Source organism: Camelus bactrianus, chromosome 20, assembly GCF_048773025.1.
Source record: "Camelus bactrianus isolate YW-2024 breed Bactrian camel chromosome 20, ASM4877302v1, whole genome shotgun sequence".
Classification (NCBI taxonomy): Eukaryota; Metazoa; Chordata; class Mammalia; order Artiodactyla; family Camelidae; genus Camelus; species Camelus bactrianus.
This window is the reverse complement of record NC_133558.1, coordinates 29,375,654-29,400,020: the sequence shown is the minus strand read 5'-3', so window position 1 is coordinate 29,400,020 and position 24,367 is coordinate 29,375,654. Positions and strand designations below refer to the sequence as shown.

The following is a 24,367-nucleotide window of genomic DNA, read 5'->3' as shown; positions in this document are numbered from 1 at the left end:
CGGAAAGGGGAGATGGTGAGGGAGGTGCCACATGGGGAATGGAAGTCAGTGAGTCATCCGCAACTTTATTATCCACCAGTTTGATTTATACAATCTTTGCGCTTGGAAATCCACGACAGAAAGGCCACAGTGTGATGCACCCAGTTGACAGAGACCTGTCTTCTCCTCAGCCAGGCCCAGCCCACCCACAAGCCCTTGTCCCCAGGACACATGGAACCTTCCTGGTGCCCTCCATGAGTCCCAGGCACTCTGTGGCTGCCTACCCTGGGGCCACACCCACAGGAATCACATCTACCTATGGGGCCAAGAGAGGAACTGAGGATGGATTCAGGCTGAACCCCATCCCCCATCCTCCCCAGGCAGAGGGGCTCAGAACCTCCAGCCTCATGTTTCCAAAGGGTGGGTCATGGGCTGCCACCACCACAGCCTCGGGGTGCCCACTTTCTAGGGACTCCTTCCAACAAGCAGGCGCTGAGCAGAGCACCAGAGGGGGCTTGGGAGTGACTGCACGTGTGTGCCTGACCGGGCAACCTAGAGTCTGTCTGTGCCTGACACCCTCTGACAGTTCCAGAGTGCAAACATGTAGGTGTGAGGGTGTTTGTGAGTGTGTGAGTGTACATAGCCACAGCTGCTAGCAGAGGTTCTAATTAGAGAAACAAGAACATTCAGTGTAAAGTTTAATTTTAGAGATTAATTAATTTTCTGGTTTTCGTTTTCCCTGGCAATCAATAAAGCTACCAAGAAAATAGACCAAAGAATTGGTTTCTCTCTAAGTCTGTGCATGTGTGGGAAGTGAGGCTGTCTGTGTGAGAACACTAGGCAGAAATGGTCAGTACAGGCAAAAATAATAACAGCCCCTCCCGGTCCCCTCCTCCCAGCTCTGGCTCTGTCTCAGGAACAGGCCTGAGGCAGGAGGGGCGGAGTTTCTCCCCCCCTTGAAGCTGTGAGGTGGTCTGGCCAGGCTGCCCCACACAAGAGTGTGACATTCAGGTGCCAGCTGGCCAGGAACTGGGGCCCGAGGCCACAGCTCGCCACCTGTCCCTCACAGATGTCGGTTCAGAGGAAAGAGGGGTTGCTCCAACCACCAGGCCCCCTGAGAGTCCAGCGCTGGCAGGCAGATGGGCACTGCTGCCCAGGGAAACCTAATGGGCAGCTGTCTCCCTCTGCCCAGGCCTCCCCTTGTCCAGCCTCCTCTCCCTTCCCACTCAGCCATCTCCTCATCAAAGTTAACCTCAGCCCTGATGGGTCACGGGCCGTGGTGTCCCCACAATCTGTGCCCTCCAAGTCCCCCAGGAAAGGAGGGAAAGGGGGCCAGAGGAGATGTTGCATAGGTGGAGGCCACGCCCGTGGGGGTGCTGGCCCGGCTATGCTGGAGGAAGAGGGGACAGGCTGAGGTGGGGAAGGAGCAGTTTTGATGGTTCAGGCAAAGTGAGAAGCATGGGGCAAGCAATGTCGAGGCCAGAGGGTTATCCTCTCCAGCTGGAAATGCAAACTCAATCCCTGGACGCTAAGTTGGCTGGAAAAACTTTAGCCAGGGGAGTTGGAGTCCAGGGGGATCGTACACAGACATGCACGCGGAAGCACATCAGGGTAGGAGTGGTGGAAGGACAGCACGTGGGGCCAGCACCCTGGGGTGGTGGCAGTACGCCCCTTTGAAGACCCTGGGACACACAGCAGGGCTTCAGTTCATGGGCTAGGGGAGGACAAGGGGGTCGGGCAAGATTTCGAGAATTCCTGCCTCTGACCCTGCCACTGGAATTGAGTCTTTCTCCAGCTGGGGCTCGTGACAAGGTCCTCAGCCCTGCAAAGGATCTGTATGGGGTCAGCCACTCTCCACTTCTCCCCACAAGTATGGGGGAGGCAAGGTCAGGCCCCATGACACCCCTGCCTTCGGGAGTCTTTTCACTGCCCCCTCCTCTTTGACTCCCACCTACTTCCAGAGTTCCCTGTTGTCACCCAAGTTTGTCTCCCACTTACTCATTCACCTTGGCCAGCTTGAAGGAATGCAGCCTGCCGGGGCTGTATCTCACTCTCTCTGAAGGGAGTGCCCTCTCAGAACCCAGGTGAGGAGGCTGCAGTGTGGAGGAAGGACTGAGGTGTACTGCCTTCCACAGTGTGCCTCCCCTCTCGCCCCTGGCAACAGCTCTTAGAGCCGGGGAGCAGGAGGGGAGGGAGGGGAGTGACGTCTTCGTGGTGAGCACAGTCCCTACAGGGACCCAGCCTCCCTGGGCCCAGTGAGATAAACAACAGTGGAGGGAGCGGCAGAAAGGAAACCCCGATCCTCTTCGGGGCCAGCGCCAAGAAGAGGAGAGCAGCATTTCCACTGCTTTGAGATGGAGTGTGGCGGCTGACGCCTGGCCCTGGCCTCAGACCCACTGAATTCATTAGCTTGTTGGAAGCCAGCCCTGCTAACCGCTGCCCCCTCAGTAGAGAGAGGTCCCAGAGGGGCCAGGCTACCAAGGAAGGAAAGCCCCAGTTGCCCCTCCCCCGGCCTCAACCTCCCCAGCTGCTGTACAGCGAGGGCCTCTCCCTTGAGACTGGACCCAACGCCGGTCCCGCGGCACAGTTGCCACGTAACAGTCAGAAGATCCGTTGAAAGACGGGACGGGAAATCTCGGGTGTGCATGTAGAAAGGGGAGGTGTCCCCCTAGGAGCTCAGGGGCGGGGCTGGAAGAGATGACTCTGCTCGGGTGGGATTCTCTCACCCCCTCCTCCCATCTGTCTATGTACAGGGAAGGCGGGAAGGGTGACAGGGATCGGCCGCTTTGGCGTATGTCCCGCGACCCCTTGCCTCCCCCCACCCTACCCACGCCGTGCCCAGCACAGCCTCGGCCACCACCATCGTGACTACCTCTGCTACACGCAGGGAGCCCAGTCCGGCGAGGGGCAGGGAGGAGGCCGGCGGGCGGGTCCAGGGGCCCGGGGTCACAGTGAGGTCTCTACGCAGGAGCCGTGGCGGTGCAGCGGCCGGTGACTGTGGCCCAAACACCCCTCCTGCCGGTGCACGATGAGCACCGGGAAGTAGAGGGCGTCGTGGTAGGGAGGCGGCGGTCCGGCCTCCTCGTCGTCCTCGTCGTCCTCGTCGTCCCCCATGCTGGCCTGGCTCGACAGCCGCGTCTGCTCGGTGGGGCAGCTCGCCTCGTTAACACTCCCGCTCCGGCTGCGCCACAGGCAGCTGCGCCGGGAGCCATAGAGGCGGCCGAGCGAGAAGCGGCTGCCCCCGCAGCCCGCCCCGCCGCCCGGCCCCGGGCCAGCCCGCGGGCTGGCGCAGATGCTCAGGGCGCTGCGCGAGAAAATAGACGAGCTGCTGACGGCGCGCTGGCAGTGCTCGCAGCTGCGCCGGTACGGGGCCAGGCCCGCCGCGCCCGGGCCGCCCACCCCGCCGTAGCGGCACGTGGGCGTGTAGCCGCCCGCCGCGCCCCCGGCGCAGCGCGCGCCCAGTCCCGCCAGGTCCATGAGCACCGCCTCGGAATAGCTGGGCACCAACTGCTGGTTGGAGCGGATGTGCCATTCGAGCTCCGTGCTGTCCACCGTGTTGACCCGCGGCAGGCGGTGCGTCAGCGGGGGCAGTAGCTCGTCGCTGGGGCTAAAGCCACCGCCCGCGCTGCCGCTGGCCGAGCCCGGGCCCTCCATGCCGAAGAGCTTCTCCACGTGGTAGTGCGCGTAGGCCGTGCGGTACTCGGCCAGCACGCGCAGCGGCCACGACAGCGTGAGCAGAGCCGCGGCCCAGAAGGCGGACGAGCAGGCGTACCAGGGCGGCCTGGCCGGGTCGGGGAAGGCCACCATGAACTCGCGGAAGTCCACGTTCTTGAGGTGCATGCCCTCGCGCGCCTCCATATAGTCGTCCAGGCCCTCGTTCTCGGCGAAGAAGCGCGCGCGCTGGCACAGGTACGCGTTCTCGGCCTCCACGCTGGCGAAGCTGAAGCACTTGGTGAAGCGCAGCCTCGTGGCCGGCGCGCCCTCTAGCCCCACCAGCGCCTTGGACACGTCGCGGACGCCGCAGCGCGCGTAGTCGAACTCGGCCTCGGCCACGTGCGTATTGACGCGCTCATGGTAGACCTGCGGCGCCGGGGAAGGCGACGGGAGTCGCTTCTGTCCGCTTACCCTCGTCCGCCCCATTGCTGCTCTTGTCGCCTGGTCAAACCCTCAGTCTCTCCTGGTTTAGCTCCGGGTTGGAGCCAGGTAGGATCTTACCGGGTAGGGTTTATAGAGACACTGAGGCCCTCAGCTTCATCAGTGAGTTGGAGATGCGGGCGGGGTTAGGACTCATCCCTACCTCTGTGCCTTCTCATTTGAATTAAGCCCTGCTTGGTCTGGGGGTCAGGCCCAGGCCCTGAACTGCCCCTCCGGCTTGCTTGACCCTTTTGCCACTGCCTCCCTTGTCCCACTCTGCTCCCTCATCACCGCAAGCAGCCTGCCCATCTTCCCTTTTACAAGTGTGTTTCCAAATGGGCCCTCCAGAGGAGCTCCTTGGGGGACACCTTTGTCTCCGGACTCCCTGTTCCTACCCTAGCTACCACCCAGCCTCTTTCCTGATTCTCACAGGCCCCAGGCTTTGTTTACCCAATACTGAGACAGAGAGGTCCCCCTCATTTGGGAAAATCTCTTCCTCCAGGGCTCTAGTATGCCTAATCCTGGCAGGTCCAGGAAGTGCTGATTGACACCCACCCCCATGCCTCCCATGCCCACCTCCACCTTTTTACCAGCTGACCCCCACCTCTGGGAGCCTTGGACTTGGGATCCAGGGTCCTGAGTTTAAGTCTAGCACTCCTACTTGGAAGCTGCAGACCTTGAGCAAGTCACTGAGCTTAGGTCTCTTTACCTGTGAAAGAGGACTCAGTAACAGCCACCTCACTAAACAGGTGAGAGAATGCCTGTGAGGCTCCAACCATTAAGCACTAAACAGTGCAGACCCTGGAGCCCGACTGCCTGGGTTCAAGTCCACCACACCACATACTAGCTGTTTGACTTTGGGGAAGTTACTTCACTTCTTCAAGCCTCAGGTTCCTCATCTGTAAAATGGGGACAATAGTTACCTACCTCATAGCGTTGTTTGAGGGTTAAATGATTGATGTTTGTAAAGTACTTAGAGCAGAACCAGGCTGCTCATAAGTGTTTGCTGCTATTTTTATGGTGGCTGTTATTACCCTCCTGTTGCAGTGCCCACAAGAGCTCACTGCTGCCTGTGCTTCTTCCCCTGGGGACAGTCAGGCAGGGTCCCAGCACCCCCTCCCATCTGGACTGGCCTGTACACCCCTCCAGCTCCTCACCTGGGTGGTGGTGTAGGCATCTCCGTTGCGGTATCGGGTGACCTGGCGGGTGCGGCGGACATAGTGGTAGCTGATGGCCTTCCACCAGATACAGGGCGTGGCCTGCTGCATGCGGCCCACGCGCTCCCGCACACTGCTTACATCCACACGGTGCTGCAGCTCATGGCGGGCTTGGCAATGCCAGCACTCCACCAGGTAGACGGCATACAGCATGAGCAGGAAGGCCAGGGGTATGTAGACATAACCGTTGGAGCAAGGGCTGTCGTGGTACATGAGGCTGTTGCCCTGGTAGGCGCTGCTGAAGGTGAGGCGGGTCACTGTGGTGACGTGGCACCAGGCCACGGCCCCCAGGCAGCCGTACATGAGCAGCGAGAGCAGCAGGCACTTCCAGTGGGACTCACGGCAGAGGGACTTGGTGAAAGAGGGCTGGATGGGACGCTGCTGCTCAGATGGGCAGGGAAAGGGGCCGGGATGAGTGGAGAGTAAGACAGAGTGGCAGGACCCAGCACAGAGTTGGATGCAGGGGTGGAGGGGCAGAGGCCGGCACCAGAGATGACAGGCAGAGACAGACAGGATGTGCAGAGAAAAGGTGAGACCGAGATGGGATCCCAGAACCAGAGATACACACAGAAGTGACCCAGAGTGAGCCATGGGGACAAGAAAGGGGAATGGAATCCAGTACAGGGAAGTGCAGAGAGACACCCCAAGAGGCAGAGGGATCAGAGCCAGAGATGGAGGGAGGAGGCCCCGGTGGCAGAGAAGACACAGATGGATAGGATGGCACACAGAGAAACAGGGTCCAAAGACAGACACAAAGATGGCAATGAGAGAGGAGGTGTGGACAGGGAAGACAGGGAGGACAGACAGGCATCAGCGAAGGCAGGTCCCCAGCCCGGACCCCTTCCAAGTATTCCAGGAAGGGTGGAGAGACCCAATGACATCACCTTCCCACTTAACAGATGGGGCCCTCCCTTCTTCCAGAACCAGGAGGAACAACTTCCTCTGACCCATCCACCTCCCTGCCCCGCACAGACAGCCTCATACCTCCCAGGAAACCCCAAGACTTGTCTCTTTCTGCACGTTCTGGACCCCAGGTCCCCTGCGAGTCTCACTCCTGCACCCTAACATCCTTCCCGTGTTCTAAGATGAGAGGCAGGGGCCTTGTGTCCCTGGGCAGAAGGCCATCCAGGAAGAAATATCCAGAAGGGCAGAGGCATGTGGCTGGGGAGAAGGGATGTGGGATGGGGGTAGGGGGTTGAGAGGAAGATGTTTGCAGCCTAGCCATTTGTCAAGAGAAAACGATTTTGGTACCAGGGCCTGCTAAGCACTTAGCACATGCTGCTTGCACTGTCGCCCCAATGAGTTGTTTACATGTCTGGCTCCTGCACTAGATTGGGTGCTCCTGAGGGCAGGGCCTCATTCTCTTTGCATCCTGGGTGCTGGCACCCACAGCCACTTAATGACAGGTACTGAGTCAGATTTCTGGTGGCTGCCTGGGGTTTCCCTCTCCTCCTCGCTGCTGACTAGCTTTAGGAACCCCACACACACACCCTTGCTGAGATTCTGACTTATTCTTTCAATTCCCCGGGCCAGACCTGAAGACTAGCCAGAGGAAGGGAGAGAAGGGTGGAGAGGAAGGGCATGGTAACAGGCAGCGGGCCCTGGACCCGGTGTGAAATCCAAGGAAAGATCTGGAAGTACAGATAGGTAGGTGGGCTAGGAAATAGTACTCAGCATATACAAGCAAGATTAGGGGACATGTGCCTTTCGGGGAACCTGTCCTTAGGGGTGTGTGCATACCTGCCCCTTTGTGTGCCCACCTGAGTGTGCTGCTCCCAGTGAGAACGCATCTGAAAGGGGCTCTGCCTGCAGGTCCGTCCTTGCCTGTGTGCTTCTGCCCTAGTGCAGTATGCAAGCGTGTGCAAGGGAGATGGGGGAGCCCCTGGTACCTTCCTTGGTCTCTTTGTCTCCAGGTTCAGGGGGCGGGAGAGTAGGGCCCCCAAATAGGGATATGCTCAGTACCAACACTGAGAAGGATTCCTGGGTTTAGGGCCCCCTGGGCCGGGGGTGGGGGTGCTGCATGGACATTGGGAGAGAGAAGTGCATACCCCACACATATACACACACGTTCCCAGTGACCCCAGGAGGGTTCGCCTCGGCACACATTTGACCTTCTTAGAAGCCCAGCTCAAGTGACATCACGATTTCCCCCGTGGAACTGGCAGGCACTCTCCTGCCTCCGTAGCCCCTACAAGTCACCCTTCCCCGCCTTCAAGATAGCATCCCCCTCAGCCCGATAGGATCCCGGCCACCATCCATCCCCACCCCAACCTGCCCGGGGTCCTCGAGTCTCCGCCCCTAGGCCCCTCCCCCTGCCCAAGACCCCCCGAGCCCCGCCCCCGGCGCGGCCCCTTCCCCGCCACCGCGGACAGCTCGGGCCGCCGGGTGGGGGCAGTGGCGCGGGACTGCGGCTGCGGCGGCCGGCTCAGGGTGCGGGGCGCCGGCCGCGCTGCGGCGGAACCGGCGGGGGCCGTGCGCGGCGGGGGATGGGGACCAGGCTGCGGTCGCGCCCCGGGAAGGGGCGCCGCCGGCTCTCACCTCCTCTCGGGCGGGGCCCTCGTCCGCCGCTGCCGCCGCCGTGGGCTCCTCTGGGACCCCGGGGCCGCCACCGCCTCCGCCGCCGCCGCCGCCGCTCTCTCCCTCGGCCGAGCCAGGGGGGGACATGGCGTAGAGGGGGCGCGTCGAGCTCAGGGCCTCCCGGGGGGCTGCCAGGGGCCGGGGGCATCCTGCGCGGGGCCAGGGGAAGGGGAGGGAGGGGGCGGGGCCCTCGCTGCTCCCCACCCCCCGCCGGGGGGAGGGGGCCTGGAAAGGGCACCGGGTAAGGGGCTAGGGGCTGGGGATAGGGAGGCGGGCTTGGGGGCCGGGCCGGGGGGGCCGGGGCCGGGGGCGGGTGTCACCTTGAGGCCCTCGCGGCGCCGCTCCGCCTCCCGCCCGCTCCCGCCGCCGCCTTTTGTCTGAGCGGAGCTGGAGCCAGCGCGCCCCCCTCTTCCTCCCTGCGCAGGAGCCCCGCCCCCGGCCCCCCAAACTCCGCCTTCCCCAAGCCTACCTAACAGCCACCCCAAAGGGGAAAAGCAACAGGGGCTCCCTGCACCCCTTCCCCACTCCTAGCCCTGCTCACCTCACACATCCCCACCATCCTAGGAAGATCTAAGCGGAAACTCCTCTTCGTCTATACTCCGTGGAGGGGGCGCCAGCGGTTCAACCAACATCCCTCCCCATTTTTGGTTCCTGGAAGTTCCTGGGGGTGAGGGTGGGGAGAGAAAATTGAGTCTTGGATCCCTAGGGAAGAGCCTTATTCCCAGTTGGATGGTAAAGGGTTAAGGCAGGAACCAGACTTCAGAGGCCAGATGCAGCTGAACAGGGATGGAATAGGGTGAAATGGAAAGGATTGGAGCTAGATGTGAGAAAGTTCTAACAGAGGACAGAAGAGGAGACATTGAAACCAGCTTTCATCGAACCATCTTCCTACCCTAGAAGAACAGTCCCAGAGAAGCAATGAAGTGTGAACATTGGCCTAGGCTGGAGATCAGGCATCCTGAGTGCAAATGCTTAATTCTGGCTTTGTCGTTTGCTGTGTGACCTTGCGCAAGTGCCTTTCCCTCTCTGAGCTTTAGTTGTCTCATCTATGCAGGGACAAAGTTGAGCGGACAATCTCTAAGGCTCTGATTTTCTTCTGTGGGTATAAGAGGCAAAGTCAGAGACCACAGCCCAGGCTGAGTGACTGCAGGTCGCCTGTCCCTTCATGCCATCCACCCACAGTGCTTTTCCCTGCCCCACCTAGGGGCAGAAAGGAAACTGCCATTCATTCATTCATTCATTCCTGAATGCATCCATTCAATAAACAGGTATTAGATACCTACTGTGTGCCCTGTTCAGAAATATAAAACACAATTTCCTTTCCTCCAGGAGCACAAAGTCTAATGGGGAAGAAGGACATGGAAACCAATCACTATGATAGAATAGACTAAAGGCTATGCTTGATCAATCTATATGTGCACTGTCACTGTGGAATCCTACTGTGTGTCGTGTGCTACAGTAGAGTCTTTGACATATGGTGACTCTCCCCATTTACGCACAAAGAACCAAAGCAGAGGGAGGGTGAGTGACTTAAAGTCACCTGCCAGTACTTACAGGGTGGTCCAAGAATCCAGATCTTTCCCATTCAAAAGTCCATGGGGATCTTTGAGGGCTGGAAGGCAGCTTGAGGCAAAGCCTGGATATCTGATCTTTGGGAATAGAGGACAAGCACACTTGATCTGCTGACAGTCCTGCCTCTCATCTGGGGCAGAAGATCTTCTGCCTCTACTCCACACACACACACACACACACACACACACACACACACACACACACACACACACACACACCCCTACTCCTGCTTCTGCCTCCATTTTCTACTCTTCCCTTTCAAGGCAAAGTGAAGATGGGTCTCAGTCCCTCTATCATTTCAGAACTGTCCAGCCTGTATGATCCTCCCTGGGTCAGTGTGTTCATCCTCCCTGCCCAAACAGAGGAAGGGTATGGTCCCAAAAGGCATGGATCATTTTCATCCCACAGCAGAGGAAGAATCTCACTTGGTGGCTCATTCCAATGTTTCTCTCCCACCCATGATTTTTGGGAAGTCCTGCCTTATGGCTGACTTCAAACCCTTTTCCTCTGGTTTCACTTCATTCCACCTAGTTCAGTCCTCACTGCAGACTAACCCTGGCCTTTCCTAACCAATATAGGATCTCACATTCCCCATTTAGTTGTTCTAATCTGCCTCCTCTTCCCCATCCCCACTGCCTTCCTGACTCCACTTCAGGGGGCTTTGTGAGAGAGATAGCCGAACTTCTTTTGGCCAATCTCAGAGTTCCCAGGGGATAAAAGACCACCTCCCTTTTCTCTGTACACACACATTACTCTTCCTTAGAAGCCCAGGGTAAAGAGAGGTGAAGAGAGGGGGATGTGGTAGGAGCCAGCTGACCAGTTGGTCACCATGGCAATTGGGCCTGTTTCCTGAAGAGGAGCCTGGCTAAGGTGGGCAGAAATGGGGAGTCAGAGCATGACAAAGGGAACCAGAAAACAGAGAAAAGGACCAGAGGGGCCCAGCCTCGGAGATGACTGGGACTGAGGTTGCAAAGTCAGAACCCTGACCCCATGACCTGAGTCAAAGTCCCCAGGTTATCTTTCCAGATGACACTGCCAATGGGTCTCTCTTTCCCATTCCAGAATGTCCCCAGAAGGGCTTCCTGTCCGAGTGCAGGCTCGGGGCTGGAGACAATCAGTGACTCAATGCTGTCCTCATGTGGCCGGAAAAGGGGCTGCCATGCACCTGTTATGGTTTAGAGCTGCACACGGGACTGGATTGAGGCAAGTTTTTCCTTAAAATCAGCCTCCGTATAGACTGAGAGAGCTGGTCACTGCACACTCCTGAGTTCTTGTGTCCTTGCGAAGGGCTCAGATGTCCACAGCCCCTTCGACCTTCATAACTGAAAGAAAGTTTCAATGAAAACTTGTTTAAAGTTTTGGATTAGGAACAGGAAAACACAGCTCTACACTTTCCAACTGTTTTTGATCTTGGGCAAGTCAGTTCACCTTTCTGGGTCCCAGATTCCCAACTTTAAAATGGAGATGATTTTGAACCCAAGTGGTCAGGGTCTGGAGTTGTCAGAGACTGTACTTTTGCTCCAGCCTTTGAGGGTTAGAGAGGAACGTGCTCTGGGAGGAAGTTGAGAATGTCAGAAATCACACTGACCCCAAGGAAAGGAGAGGCCTTAGTTTCCTTGGGCTTTCCCCTCATGGCTCCTCACTGCCTCATGCTCACCGCTTCCTCCAGATTCTGGCTGTCAGTGGGGGTGGAGAGCAGTGGGTCATCTCTCTCCCCACCCTCCTCTCTCCACTCACCCTCCCCCACCAAACAGAGACTAGGTGCTTCTTGTCTCCCCAGCCCTCTTCTCTTCCCATTTCCAGTTCAAATGGAACCTCCCCTTCCCCTTGGCCCCCTGGGTAGTTGGCCCCACCATGTGCTCCTCCAGCTCCCTGTTCTCACTCCTATCAGAGCACAATCACTCTGTGCTGTAACTGCCAGGGGGCTTTTTGGAGGCTGGAACATGGGACATTTTTAGTAGGGGAGGGGGAAGGGGGGTTGTTGGTTATTACTGTTACTGTGATACTTGGTTTTGCTTCCAGCAGAGAGAAAAATATCAGACACATAGGAGAAGCTTTATACAATAAAATGAGGTTGCATGGGGGAGGAGGGTAGGGAAGCCAGTTAGTAGCTGTCTATGCCTCACTCCAGCTTCCTTCTCCCAATGCCAGAGATGGAAAAGGGAGAGATTTTCTTGGAGATGACCTTCTAACAGCACTGCTGGCACTTGGGGTAGGGGACAAATCATGGAGCACTTATTGGGCTCCATGTGGGTGGGGTTTGCCCAAGGAAAGTAAGGAGAGGGAAGGAGGCATTGGGGTTGTGGCTGTGGCTGTGGAGGGAACCTCAGCAGAGTGCAGCCCAGCGTGTCTGGGCCTCCCCATCCCAGCCCCACCAGGAGGAACTAAACTTCCCTAACCAGATGTTGCAAACACTCAAGGCCAGTGTTTTATCCCTGGTGAGGAATGACCACTCCACTTTTTAATTTTGGGGGGAGTAATTAGGTTTATTATTATTTTGAATGGTTTATTATTATTATTTTAATTATTATTTTTAATGGGGATTGAACCCAGGACCTTGTGCATACTAAGTTTATGCTCTACCACTAAGCTATATTATTTTTTTAGACAACAATCTTCCTGAGAAAAACCACTTTCAAAAAACACATCCTTGTGTCCAATTCTATGTGATCTGGGAAGTTGACACAGGAGACCCTCTATCCAGGACCTAAAGGGAGAACTTTTCCTTTGAAGACACGGGTGTCCCCTCTTTCTCTTGGAAGAGCAAGAGAAATTGAGAGCAACGGGCAAGACATAGGTAGCAACGCTTCCCCATCCCCTCACGTGTCCTCCACACAAGATTCCCAACTTGTGCAGATGAGAAATATTCATTTAAAAACGAATGAAGAATGTACGGGGGGGAAATGAAGAAATGGAGGAGGTGAAGGAAGGAAAGGAAGAATGCGTGGAATTAATGCATGGTGTGAAGAAAGGAGAAAAGAGTGAGTGAATGGATGCTTCGGTGGTTGTATGAATGAATGAATGGGTGAATTAACGCACGAGTGAGTCAGGACCGGGGAAACCCTGACTTGGAGCCAACGCAGAGGGCGGGGTAAGGGGTATTCCGAAGGGCGGGGCGTCGGTCCGGAAGCGCAGCGCCCGTCGGAGGCGGGGACTGAGGGCGGGGCGAGCGAGCGCGTCAGACTGGGCTGCCCAGCTGCCCCGGTTAGCTGCTGCCGAGAACCCCGCCAGCGCTCCGAGCGTCGTCCCAGCTTCTCACCAACCCCTCGGGCCCCCGCATCCCAGGAAGGAGTCCAGTCCAGGCCCAGCACCCGCTCTGCAAGGGGGACCTGCAACCCGGAAAGGCGGCGCGGAGTCGGGTACTGCTCGGACGGGCCCCGGCGGGCCGGCGCCGCGGGGATGTCGGAGGCGCGGAAGGGGCCGGACGAGACAGATGAGAGTCAGTATGACTCGGGCATCGAGTCTCTGCGTTCTCTGCGCTCCTTGCCCGAGCCCACCCCAGCCCCAGCTTCTGGGCCTTCAGACGGTGGGAGCCCCCAGCCCTGGACCCATCCTTCAGGAACAGCCAACGAGCCACAGGAGAAGGAAGACACAGATGGGGAGAGGGCTGACTCCATCTACGGCTCCTCATCGCTCACTGAGACCCTGCCCTTGCTGGGGGACCCCAAGACCAAGGACCCAACCCCAGACTCGCCGCTTCCCGCCGCAGGGGCCCTGAGCCCTCAGCAACTGGAAGCACTCACTTACATCTCGGAGGATGGAGACACGTGAGTATGGGGGCTAGGCTGAGATAGGACCCTTTCCTCCCTCCTGATGCTAACTGGGTGCCTCCCCAGGAGCGGCATCAAGTCGGGACCCCCTATGTGAGGATCCCTCAAGGCACCAACTCTGGAAGGGGCAGTCCCCACTCTCTCTTCCAGACTTAACTCTGAACCCACTTTTGAGCTCTAGCCTGGCCCAGTCCAAAAACCTGGCATCATCTGTCTGCCCCACCTTTTGGCAGGGCCCTTACCAGGCACCTGGAACTCCAGCTAGCATCTTGGAAATCTACCAGTTACCCACCCCTAGGAAAGAAAATTCCCCTGACAAACCCAGTTTTGTTTTGTTTTGTTTTGTTTTCCTTGCTGGGGGACAGGGCATCCTTGTTTGCTCAATATCTGGGATTCCCAACCTCTGACCTCAGAATGCTCTGTCTCAAGGAACAAGAGGGGCTGGTTATAGGCTGCCAGTAGGCCTAGGGAGCTAGGGTTGGGGGCGCTGCCAGGGTGCATTGCTGAGGCTGGCCCTGAGGAGGAGGTAAGCCAGGCTGGGGCACTCTTGCCCCAGCAGACAGGCGGCTGGCTGCCCCAGTTTACTTCCTCCTCTGCTGAGAAAGGGGAAGTGAGGGCTAGAGTCAGCTTTACCAACACTCTCCACCTTCTGAGCCCCACAAGTCCCCCTGACTGTCCTGTGTGACCTCCTCACCTTATCCTTCCTCCCCGAGCCCAGGTAGAGTTTGGTGGAGACTGGGCTAGGAGGCAGTTGTGTGGGAGGCGCTGGCCAGTTGAGGATTTGCCTGCCCCTCAGGAAGAAGAAAATGCTGACAGGAAAGAGGGTGGCTGGGATTTGGGGGTGAGAAACAGAGTGGAGGGCTGGGATCCCACATCTGGGGTGCTGGAATCAGCAGGGCTAGGGGAGATAGAGGAGGCGGGAGGTATCTGTCCTGACCTGCTTTTTTGGAGCTGCAAGGATCCTGGGTGGCCTTTGACAAAGACAGTCTCTGGACCCAGTGGGTGATCCCAGGCCTTTCTGTACCCTGCACCTAGATCCCTAGCCCTCAGGTACACAACCAAAATCGTGCAGACTCCATGCTGAATACCTCTGGCTGACCTTTGACCCAGGGAGTGGAGACCTCTGCCTCTCCCCTTCTGTGTTAGCCTCTCAGCCCCAGCTTTTACCATCTCAAGTTAGAGACAAGTGTTATGTCTAGACCTTGGGGAGGGGGCATGTCAAGACTCCCCAAGGGGTTCCCTGAGAGGAGGGGGCACGTTCTTCCCTCCGGAGGTGTCTGGGCCGTGGGACGTAGGGAAATGGGAAGCGGAAGTGGGAGGGGGGAGACTGAGGGAGAGAGGGAGGTGGCTGCAGGAATGTGACCCAGAGAGCAGGCCCTGGCCGAGGGGATTTCCAGCGCGGTTCCTCCCGCCCTCCCTCCCTCCATCACTCTCTCCTGGGCCTCGCCTGCCGCCCAAGCCGGCCCCCCTCCCGCCTGAGCAGCCCCTTCCCCAGCCCATACGGGCCTTTCAGCCAAGCTACCCCCATGACCCGAGGCAGCTGTCCTGGCCTGGACCCTCAGGCTTTCATTTTCCCCACCTGATGTGGGGAAACCCCAGGGCTGGAACTTCCCTCCCATCTGCCCCCCTTCGGGTTAAGGCTCTTTATCCCCCCACAAACACACATTTTCTGCACTGCACAGACCTCCTCGCCAGGCACACACAGGAGAGGGGCCAGGGGTCAGGCCTCAACCAGCCTGTGCCATCTAAAGGGCTGTCCTCTGGCCGCCCCTGTGAAGGGCAGCAAGACAGGATGCTGCACTGCCTCCTTGTTCCCCTTCCAAGAGCTTCCAAAGTCTTCTCTCTCTTAGAATGTGTAACACGGAGTTTCTGAGGGGAAGTGGGGGTGACCCCCCTTCCCTCTCTGTCCTCCCCATGGAGGGGGTGAAGGTGGGGAGCCCAGCCCTGGAAACCACCTCTGTGCTCCCCCAGCAGCTTTCAGTTTGGCTCTGAGAAGCAGCTGTCTGGCGGGGCCCTGGGGCCAGAGGGGAGCGGGGTGTGGGCAGGCTGGACAGGAAGGACCTTGTCCCTTCAGCACCCTGCCTGCACTGTCTCTCAGCCAAGGCCCTCCCGAAGGCCAGAGATGGGAACTTGGAGCTCCCACCCCTAGGATCCTGGCTTCCCGCAGCAACCCTCACTTCCTGGCCCAAACTCTCACTTCCTGCACCTACCCCATGGGTGGCAATCTCAATGTTGATTTGCTTCTTCTAACCCCAGGACCCACTCTGGCCTGGGCCCTGACCCCAAACCTTGCCTCTGCCTCGCAGGCTGGTCCACCTGGCAGTGATTCACGAGGCCCCGGCTGTGCTGCTCTGTTGCCTGGCTTTGCTGCCTCAGGAGGTCCTGGACATTCAGAACAACCTTTACCAGGTGGGTGGTGAGGGTGGGCTGAGCCCAGATACCCATGTCTGCCCTGGCAGCCATCCCCAGCAGCCACACAGCATCCCTGGGCTGCTCCCTCAGAAAACCATAAGCCAGTCACTGGGCTAGAAGCTGAGGATACAGAGATCAGTAAGAAACAGCCTCTGCCCAGAAGGTGCTCGAGCCTGGGCTAGGGGACTCATATCGACACCTAATTACACAGCATGGTAATAAGAGTTGGGATGGACACATATGCCAGCTGCTATGGGAGCCAATGTCTGTGCGAAGCAGCTTAGTACAGGAGGTGACACCTGCCGGGAGCATTCGAGGAGGAGTGAGGCAGGTGGAGACTGCTGGGAGCCTCTATCTTTCCTCCTGTAGCCCAACTTCTCCCCATCACCTGGGATAACAGAGGTCTTCCCAGTGTGGGCGAAGCTAGAATCTACTGCCTCTCTGGCCTTTTTCCAGGGGCTAAGGAGACCTACAAGAAGAGCAGGGGGCCACTTCCCTCACCCTGCCTCCAGAATTGGGGTCCCAGGAGCTTGGTTAGGGGGTAACAGAAGGAAGGGCTTGGTGGTGTTTCCTTGGAAGACCAGTGCCATAGCCTTTATATGCTTTTCTCAAAGAAGGTGCTGGCCCCTGGCAATTCCTGTGCCCACCCTAGCATGTTCCCAGAGGTGGGAGCATACTGCAGTGGCCCTGTGACTCTCTCTTTGTGCCTGCAGACAGCACTCCATCTGGCTGTACATCTGGACCAGCCGGGCGCAGTTCGGGCCCTGGTGCTGAAGGGGGCCAGCCGGGTGCTACAGGACCGGCACGGTGACACTGCCCTGCATGTGGCCTGCCAGCGCCAGCACCTGGCCTGTGCCCGCTGCCTGCTGGAGGGGCAGCCAGAGCCAGGCAGAGGACTACCTCACTCCCTGGACCTCCAGCTGCAAAACTGGCAAGGTGTGGGCAGCCTTACAGCCCATGGGATGAGGAGGGGACAGGAGACAGGGACCCCAGTCTCAGGGAAGGGAGGGTCAGAGCTTGTCCATTAATGCACCTCCAGTTCTAAGCACATAGGTATGCAGAACCTTTGCTGAATGAACGAATGAATGAACAAATAAACAGATTTGATTTAGAATTTATCAAGAACCTACTGTGTCCTAAGCAGAGAGCTAAACTTTGCCTTCAGGATATTCAGTTTAATGGAGATTAGGTGAACTCATTAATTCATTCAACAAAAATATACTTGAGGGCCTTCTATGTGCTGGACATTATTGTAGGAGCCACACTTGCATCTGTGAGCAAAAGAGAATGTCTGAGGCAGACAGTAAACATAAGAAGTGAGTTCTCTAGGAGGTTAACAGGCAGTGCTGTGGGGACAGTAGGACCAAGTGAGGGGACGAGTGTGGAGGGCTGGGGGGGTTGATGTGATTTTTAAACAGGGGGGTTCAGGAAAACCCTCATGGAGTAGAGACATTTGAACAAAGACTTGAAAGAGTGAGGGATGAATTTGAACAAGAATTTGAATCTAGTTCTCTAAGCAGAGGGTGGTCCAGGGCAGAAAGGAGCTAGCAAAAAGGCCAGGGGAGCTCATGGGAGGATGTGGACCCCAGGGAGGGTCTGGGGGTCTGAAGATCCAGAGAGCTCTGAAGAAAGTGGCTTTTGAATGGGGCTTGAAGGCAAGTAGAGTTTTAGAAAGAGAGAGGGTGTGTGTGAGTGTGTGGGAGGGGAGTGTGTTAGGGAGGGTGTGTGTATGGGGGTGTCACTCAGCAACCTGACCCCTGAAGCGTGAATGTTTCAATAACATGACTGAAAAGGTGGAAACTTTGAGTTCCTTTCCCCCCAGACTTTTGAGGGGGTTTTTGGGCTTGTATTTTAACAGTCCTGTGATTAGAGGCACTGGGCTGGCAGTGGGTCCCTTGGGGCTTAGGGGTAAGGGAGGTCCCTGAAGAGAGGGAGAGAGCAAGAGCTGGTGGGTGCAGCCCCCACCCTCACCCTCACCCCATCCCAGGTCTGGCCTGTCTCCACATCGCCACCCTGCAGAGGAACCGGCCACTCATGGAGCTGCTGCTTCAGAATGGAGCTGACATTGACGCACAGGTGAAGTGGCCAATCACGGTGCTGCCTGGTCCAGGTCCAGCCCCTGGTCCCCTGGCCTGTGGTCATAAGGGGTGGCACTCACCTCCTTAGCCAGAGCCCCGGGCCTAGCATGATTCCTCTTGAGGGCCTTGGCTGACATCCTTATTCCCCCATTCAGGAGGGCACGAGCGGGAAGACAGCGCTGCATCTGGCGGTGGAGACCCAGGAGCGGGGTCTGGTGCAGTTCCTGCTCCAGGCTGGGGCCCGAGTGGATGCCCGCATGCTCAACGGGTGCACACCCCTGCACCTGGCGGCCGGCCGGGGCCTCAGCAGCATCTCATCCACCCTGTGCGAGGCAGGTGCCGACTCTCTGCTGCGGAATGTGGAGGATGAGACCCCTCAGGATCTGGCCGAGGATGTAAGAGGCAGACCCTCAGCTCTATTGTCCAGGGCCTCCCGCATTCCTAGCAGAGACAAGCGCCGTAGTAGCTGAAAGGGCCAAGGAGTTAGGATCCTGGGGTGAAATCCATGACTCTGCCACTCACCAATCATGGGACCTTGGGCAAGCCTCTGCCCCTCTCTCAGCCTATGTTCTCAGCTGGTCAGGACCAGGGGCCCAACCTTGGACTCCTACAGGAGCCGTGCAGCTAAAGCAGATCAGCAGAGCAGGCTGGGTGTAAGACAGCCGGGTGGTGGGACCTGCGGGATTCCGGACAGTCTGTGTCCGAGGGTCACTCTGTCAGCTTCAGTTGCAGAGGAGGAAGGTGGGCCCAGTATTTCCAGGTCTTGAAATTTTTAAAGAGAGATGAAACCTAGATTTTCAGTACAATCTTTCCCATTTTTAAATGTTCAATGTAAAACAAAAAAATACTCAATATGTTTTGTGAATGCCCTTTCCCCCTCCCAAAACAGAGACAAAAAGAAGCCCCGTGGGCTGGATCACCTCCTGTATCCTTCTAAGATCTGATATTCTGGGTGAAGGCTTGCCTAAGGCCTCAGGGCTCTGCCTAGTCCTGAGGGCCACTCTTTTGGAGACTAGTAGGAAGAATTGTTCCCTGATGTCCTTCAGTTATCACTTGGTGGGGAGGAAAGGGCCCAGTAGGTCTCCCAGCTCCCTTCCCCACTGCTGCCTTTGTCCATGGATCCTGATCTCCATTCTCCATCCTCTTCCTCAGCCCTTTTCCCTTTTGCCCTTTGATGACCTGAAGATCTCCGGGAAGCCACTGCTGTGTGCCGACTGAAGCCAGGACAGGCCCTGGGGCTCCAGGCGCTCCCCCTCTTCCCATCTGGAAGCTGGAGCCACAGCTGCTACAGTTTGGGCCCAGGCTTTGTGCCCTTCTGGTGTCCTGGGGACTGCTGAGGCCAGAGCCTGGGGCCAGCACAGCCCTGAGCTGAGAGGAGGGATCGCAAGTAAGAGAGCCAGTCTGGAAGGAAGAGCTTCCGGGTGGATGGAAGGACCCCCTCAAATCCCCAGATAGCCTGAGTGGAGAAGCCTGTTCGCCTCTGTTGAAGATGATGGAGGCTGTCGTCTCGTCCCAAGTGGGGTTAGCCTGAAGCTGCCAACCAGTAGGAGGCCATGGACTGTCCTGAGTGAGGAGAGACACTGAACTATGAGTGAGCAGGGCCCCGAGGGGTTCCATCTCACTGCTGAAAGGACGCCGAAACACCTCTGTTTAAAGACTTCGCTCAGAAGGCCCTGAATTGAGCCTTAGGGGAAGGGGACATTTCAATAATATAACACTAAAACAAGAGAGACTTTTTTAAAGTGCCCCCCCACCCCGTTGTTTTGTGAATGTGTCTGTCTGTGTGCATTGGGGATTTCAAGACGGGCCTGCCCTGTGACCTTGTGGTAGAGGCAGAGAGAAGGGAATTGTCACCTGAGAGGAGCAGGGCCTTGCTAGGGAGGGTAGGGAGGCTGACCGTCCTCAGGCCTCTGTCCAGCACAGACCCTTGCCCTTTCTGTAGAAATGCAGAGGGATGGAGAAAGAAAAACAGAAATAAGAAGATGCAAGTGGAAGGCCTCACCACGGCCCTGGAGGAGCCTGGAGAGAAGGGCTAGCCTGTGGAGGGTGACACCAAGGAGCTGTGGCTTTCTATGTTTTTTTTTTCTCTCATTCCACATATGTTGGAGGGGACTATGAAGTCAGACCTAAGCTGGGATGAAGAATATGGGGGAATAAACCAGCAGTTTCTGGCTACTTTGGAGTCTAGTGAGACAGCCATGAAAACATAAATAGCCCAATAAATATGTAATTACAAGTTGCAGTGGATGCAAAGGAAGGAAAAGAATGGTGGGAGGGAGGACAGTGGAGTGGGGGAAGGCGGGACTTTGGGTGGTCGGGGGTCCTCTTGAGTGTCATCTCTACTCAGAAGGATGAGTAAGGGGCGGGCGGAAGGCCTTTGGTGAATTATAGGAACTGAGAGCAGGCCACTGGGGCTCTGCAGGGGGTGGGTGAGTGGGCACGGTAGACGGGGGCCAGGTGCAGAGCCTTGAAGTTCATAGGGATGGGGGGACAGAAATGCTGGCCCAGTCACAAAAGGAAGGACATCTTCCTGCCAGAAAACGGGAAAACGGTGACATAACGATGGATGTGCTTAGGAGGCAGAACCTTAACGTCCCGGCCCCTAGGATGGCAATGGTCACCACGACCTCCGGGCCGGTGGTGAGGGTTAAGGGCGATGACGAAGCAGGGGGCGGCACGGGCCTGGAGCTCCCCGCCTACCCCGCGCAGGGGCAGCTTGGCGTTCACCGAGCCGCGTCTCCCTCCGGGCCGCGAGGGGTCGCTGTGGCCCGGCGGCGGCCCGGGACGCTGCATGGTCGCGGCCGGGGGCGGAGTGGCGGCCACCGGGAGGGAGGCGGGAACAGCGCGGCACTTCCGCTAGCCCGTGGCTCGCCTGCTGCTCCTGGAGGCGACAGTGGGAGCGGAGGGCGCCTGCGGCCCGGGGACCCGCATTCCCCGGCCCCGCTCCGCCCCACGCGGCCCGGACCATGGACGCCAGGTAGGGGGCTGGGGGGAGCGGCGAGCCCACGTGACTGCGCCCCGCGCCACGTGACCGCCGCTCCTCCGCGCGGGGGGCCGGGTGGGGTCCCAGCTGCCCGGCCAGAAGCCGGCCTAGCGCTTCCCGGAGCCAGCGCCTGTAGGGGCGCCGCGTGGCGTCGTGCTCCTCGGGGGCTCCAGGAGTGTCGGGCGAAGTCGGGGAACCCTGGCGCTCCGGGAACCTGGATGGCGGGGTCGGGGATGCCGCCTCTGGCCGGAGCCGCCGGCAGGCACTGGAGGGAACAGAAGGAACCTGTGTGGCCGGAGGGGCGGGTCCGCTCCCGGGTATGGAGAGAGCCCTGCCTGTCCGGCGCCTGCACCCCTAGGCGAGAGAGAGGCTCTTTGTCCGCGCCGGGTTGCCGCTGAAGGGGCGGGGAGGAGACTCCGGGCCCTTCTCCAGTGTCGTCCCCTCTGGAGGGCCGAGAGGATAAGGAGCTGCACCCTGATTCTTACGTCCTCGGTCCCTGCAGGTGGTGGGCAGTGGTGGTACTGGCTGCGCTCCCCTCCCTGGGGGCAGGTGGGGAGAACCCCGAAGCCCCTCCGGAGTCGTGGACCCAGCTATGGTTCTTCCGCTTTTTGGTGAATGCTGCTGGTTATGCGAGCTTTATGGTACCTGGCTACCTGCTGGTGCAGTACTTCAGGCGGAAGAACTACCTGGAGACAGGTGTGTGGGGGAAAGGTTGGGGAAGTATGCTTGGTCTGTGTTAACAAGGGTTGGTCAGGATTGCAAAGGACACGTGGGGCTTGGCAAGGCTGGGAGGGCGGCCAGAAGGGCTGGCTGGCAGCTCTGGGTAAGATGAGGCGCTAGGGAGAACTCTGGGGCTTCTTGTGTGCTTTCTCCAGGCAGGGGCCTCTGCTTTCCCCTGGTGAAAACTTGTGTGTTTGGCAATGAGCCCAAGGCTACAGACGAGGTTCCCTTGGCTCCCCGGCCAGAGCCGACAGAGACCAGTCCCACTTGGCAGGCCCTGAAGCTGCTCTTCTGTGCCGCGGGGCTCCAGGTAGGTAGGCAGGCTCTGCTGCTCTTCCTGGGTTGGGTCCGGGCAGGCGGGAACTCTGTGGAACCAGAGCTTTCACCCCACCAGTCCCAGTGATTTGCTGGTGTTTGTGTTGTGTGTCCTCCTCCCAGAGGCACGCTGTCTTCTTAGAGGTAGTTGGGGGAAATGCTGTTTTTTCCTTTCCTCTTTTCTCTTACCCTCTTTTCGGTGATTTCTCCCTTCCGCTTACAGTGGTGTGCCTCACATAGTTAACCCACTGATAAAAGTCTGGGGAAGCCACCTAGCCTTCCCCACTACCGCAAGTGAGAGGGGTGCTGAGATGCTGACCTCAGGGCATTTGGAGTGGGCTCTATTAGTTCATCTGGTATATATACCATGTTGAACTAGTAAGTGTCCAATCTTCTTTAAGAATTCTTACCTCCTGGAATTGGTTGAAAATAGGGAAATACTTGGGATGGAGTCGGCTTTAAAAAACCCTGCTGTGGGGACAAACTCTGGTCAGTCCTAAAGCATTTGTTGTTGCATTTCACACACCCTTGATTCCCTACAAGGTGAATCCAGGTTTGGGAGGGGAGAGGAAACTTCTAATTACTACAGAGGAACCCAAATACATAGGTGGTCCTTTAAATCATGTTAGATAGGAAGGAGACTGTTGGGGTCCTGTTTGGCCTATCTTTTCCTTCTCTTGCTTATCTTCTCCTGTCTCCGCCCTTCCCCACTCAGGTGTCTTACCTGACCTGGGGAGTGCTGCAGGAGAGAGTGATGACCCGCAGCTATGGGGCCACAGCCACCTCGCCAGGTGAGCGCTTCTCGGATTCACAGTTCCTGGTGCTAATGAACCGAGTCCTGGCACTGATCGTGGCTGGCCTCTACTGCATCTTATGCAAGCAGCCCCGGCACGGGGCACCCATGTACCGGTACTCCTTTGCCAGCCTATCAAATGTGCTTAGCAGCTGGTGCCAGTATGAAGCTCTCAAGTTTGTCAGCTTCCCCACCCAGGTGCTGGCCAAGGCCTCCAAGGTAATCCCTGTTATGCTGATGGGAAAGTTGGTGTCCCGGCGCAGCTATGAACACTGGGAATATCTGACAGCCGGCCTCATCTCCATCGGGGTCAGCATGTTTCTGCTGTCCAGCGGACCAGAGCCCCACAGCTCCCCGGCCACCACGCTCTCAGGCCTCATCCTGTTGTCAGGCTACATCGCCTTTGACAGCTTCACCTCCAACTGGCAGGATGCCCTGTTTGCCTACAAGATGTCATCAGTGCAGATGATGTTTGGGGTCAACTTATTTTCCTGCCTCTTCACAGTGGGCTCCCTTCTAGAGCAGGGGGCCCTCCTGGAGGGGATCCGCTTCATGGGACGATATGGTGAATTTGCCGCACACACCCTGCTGCTCTCTATCTGTTCTGCGTGCGGCCAGCTCTTCATCTTCTACACTATTGGGCAGTTTGGGGCTGCTGTCTTCACCATCATCATGACCCTCCGCCAGGCCTTTGCCATCCTCCTTTCCTGCCTCCTTTACGGCCACACTGTCACTGTGGTGGGAGGGCTTGGGGTGGCTGTGGTCTTTGCTGCCCTCCTGCTCCGAGTCTATGCCCGGGGCCGTCTAAAGCAGCGGGGAAAGAAGGCAGTGCCAGTCGAGTCGTCTGTGCAGAAGGTTTGAGGGGCCTGAGGGATGAAGTGACTAGGACCCTCTCAAGGTACCAGTAAATTTCTGAGGTGGCCGGCTCAAGGGTAAAAAAGTGCAGGTTTTTCCTTCAGTATTGCAAACCAGTTCTGCATTTGGGGGCAGGGAGGCCAGAAGGCAGCCTTCCCCTCTGCCTTGTCACCCACCCTCTAGGAAGCAGGAGTCCTAAGGTAGAGATGCAGGTGGGGTGTGTCAAGACACCTTCCAAAGCTCCTCGCTCCTCAAGGTCCCTGTAGTCTTGCCTGTTGGCTCTGCCAGCGCTTCACCTGTGTGTGAGCCCTACCTTAAATACCCATCCTTCCAGACTCTGACAGACCTGCGTTTCTTCCTCTGGTGAGAAGCACAAATGGTGTAGGCTCCAAATGCTGCTTTCCCAGGAGAGTGAGAGCTGGTGCTGTGCTGGGGGAGGGGGTGGGGAGTCACCCAGCAATCCCACCCCTATCGCTCCTGGATCCCTAGGCTCTGCTCCGTGAGCCAGTGCAGGTTTTGGTACTTTGGAAATGTAACTTTTTGCTCTTATAATTTTATTTTATTAAACTACTGCAACAGGCTTGGTCCTGTGTTTTGGTTGACTCCAAGTACAAACCAACTTAAGATTGCCTACGGTCGCTTAGCCTATCCTATCTAGAACTTACCTCAGCAGCCTGTAGTTGGGCAAAACCATTGAAGTGAGAAAGATTGTTAACCTGTACCAGTTGCTTACCCTTGTGATCACGTGACTGACTGGGAACTGCAGCTCATGCCCTCATGCCTCATCCAGCCAACCCAGGAAGACCCAAACTCAACAGTCTCTACATGTGTGCCTTTTATTACCATAGTAAAGTTAACACGATTGAGTAGAAGATCCATCTGTGCTTTGGAAAGGGTGTTACAGGATAGTTCAAAGCTACCATTCAGTGTTGTGTAACTTAAAAAAAGCCTTTGATGGAAGG

At 57.5% G+C, this 24,367-nt stretch overlaps 3 protein-coding genes across 7 annotated transcripts; 2 read left to right on the top strand and 1 right to left on the bottom strand.

Moving 5' to 3' along the window:
- Positions 1 to 45: 45 nt before the first annotated feature.
- TMEM151B (transmembrane protein 151B) lies at positions 46 to 8,473 on the bottom strand. 4 transcript variants are annotated; one of them, XM_074348830.1, is made up of 4 exons: positions 7,869 to 8,473; positions 5,271 to 5,711; positions 4,718 to 4,822; positions 46 to 4,059 (listed from the first exon to the last, which is right to left on the bottom strand). In XM_074348830.1, exons 1-4 carry the CDS (start codon positions 7,992 to 7,994, stop codon positions 2,926 to 2,928), a joined length of 1,806 nt encoding a protein of 601 aa, XP_074204931.1. In that variant the 5' UTR covers positions 7,995 to 8,473; the 3' UTR covers positions 46 to 2,925. The 4 variants fall into 4 exon arrangements, with proteins under 4 accessions (XP_074204931.1, XP_074204932.1, XP_074204929.1 ...); XM_074348831.1 differs by lacking the exon at positions 4,718 to 4,822 and having other exon boundaries at positions 7,869 to 8,468; XM_074348828.1 differs by lacking the exon at positions 7,869 to 8,473 and having other exon boundaries at positions 5,271 to 7,765.
- Positions 8,474 to 12,629: 4,156 nt separating this feature from the next.
- NFKBIE (NFKB inhibitor epsilon) lies at positions 12,630 to 19,484 on the top strand. The gene is made up of 6 exons (XM_010973824.3): positions 12,630 to 13,246; positions 15,556 to 15,658; positions 16,375 to 16,597; positions 17,649 to 17,737; positions 17,895 to 18,134; positions 18,892 to 19,484. The coding sequence occupies exons 1-6, from the start codon at positions 12,879 to 12,881 to the stop codon at positions 18,955 to 18,957; spliced, it is 1,089 nt and encodes a 362-aa protein (XP_010972126.1). The 5' UTR covers positions 12,630 to 12,878; the 3' UTR covers positions 18,958 to 19,484.
- A 1,076-nt stretch (positions 19,485 to 20,560) lies between these two features.
- On the top strand, positions 20,561 to 23,986 carry SLC35B2 (solute carrier family 35 member B2). Of its 2 annotated transcripts, none has more exons than XM_074348822.1 (4): positions 20,561 to 20,716; positions 21,225 to 21,418; positions 21,598 to 21,752; positions 22,473 to 23,986. In XM_074348822.1, exons 1-4 carry the CDS (start codon positions 20,706 to 20,708, stop codon positions 23,409 to 23,411), a joined length of 1,299 nt encoding a protein of 432 aa, XP_074204923.1. In that variant the 5' UTR covers positions 20,561 to 20,705; the 3' UTR covers positions 23,412 to 23,986. The 2 variants fall into 2 exon arrangements, with proteins under 2 accessions (XP_074204923.1, XP_074204924.1); XM_074348823.1 differs by lacking the exon at positions 20,561 to 20,716 and adding an exon at positions 20,843 to 21,039.
- Positions 23,987 to 24,367: the final 381 nt, after the last annotated feature.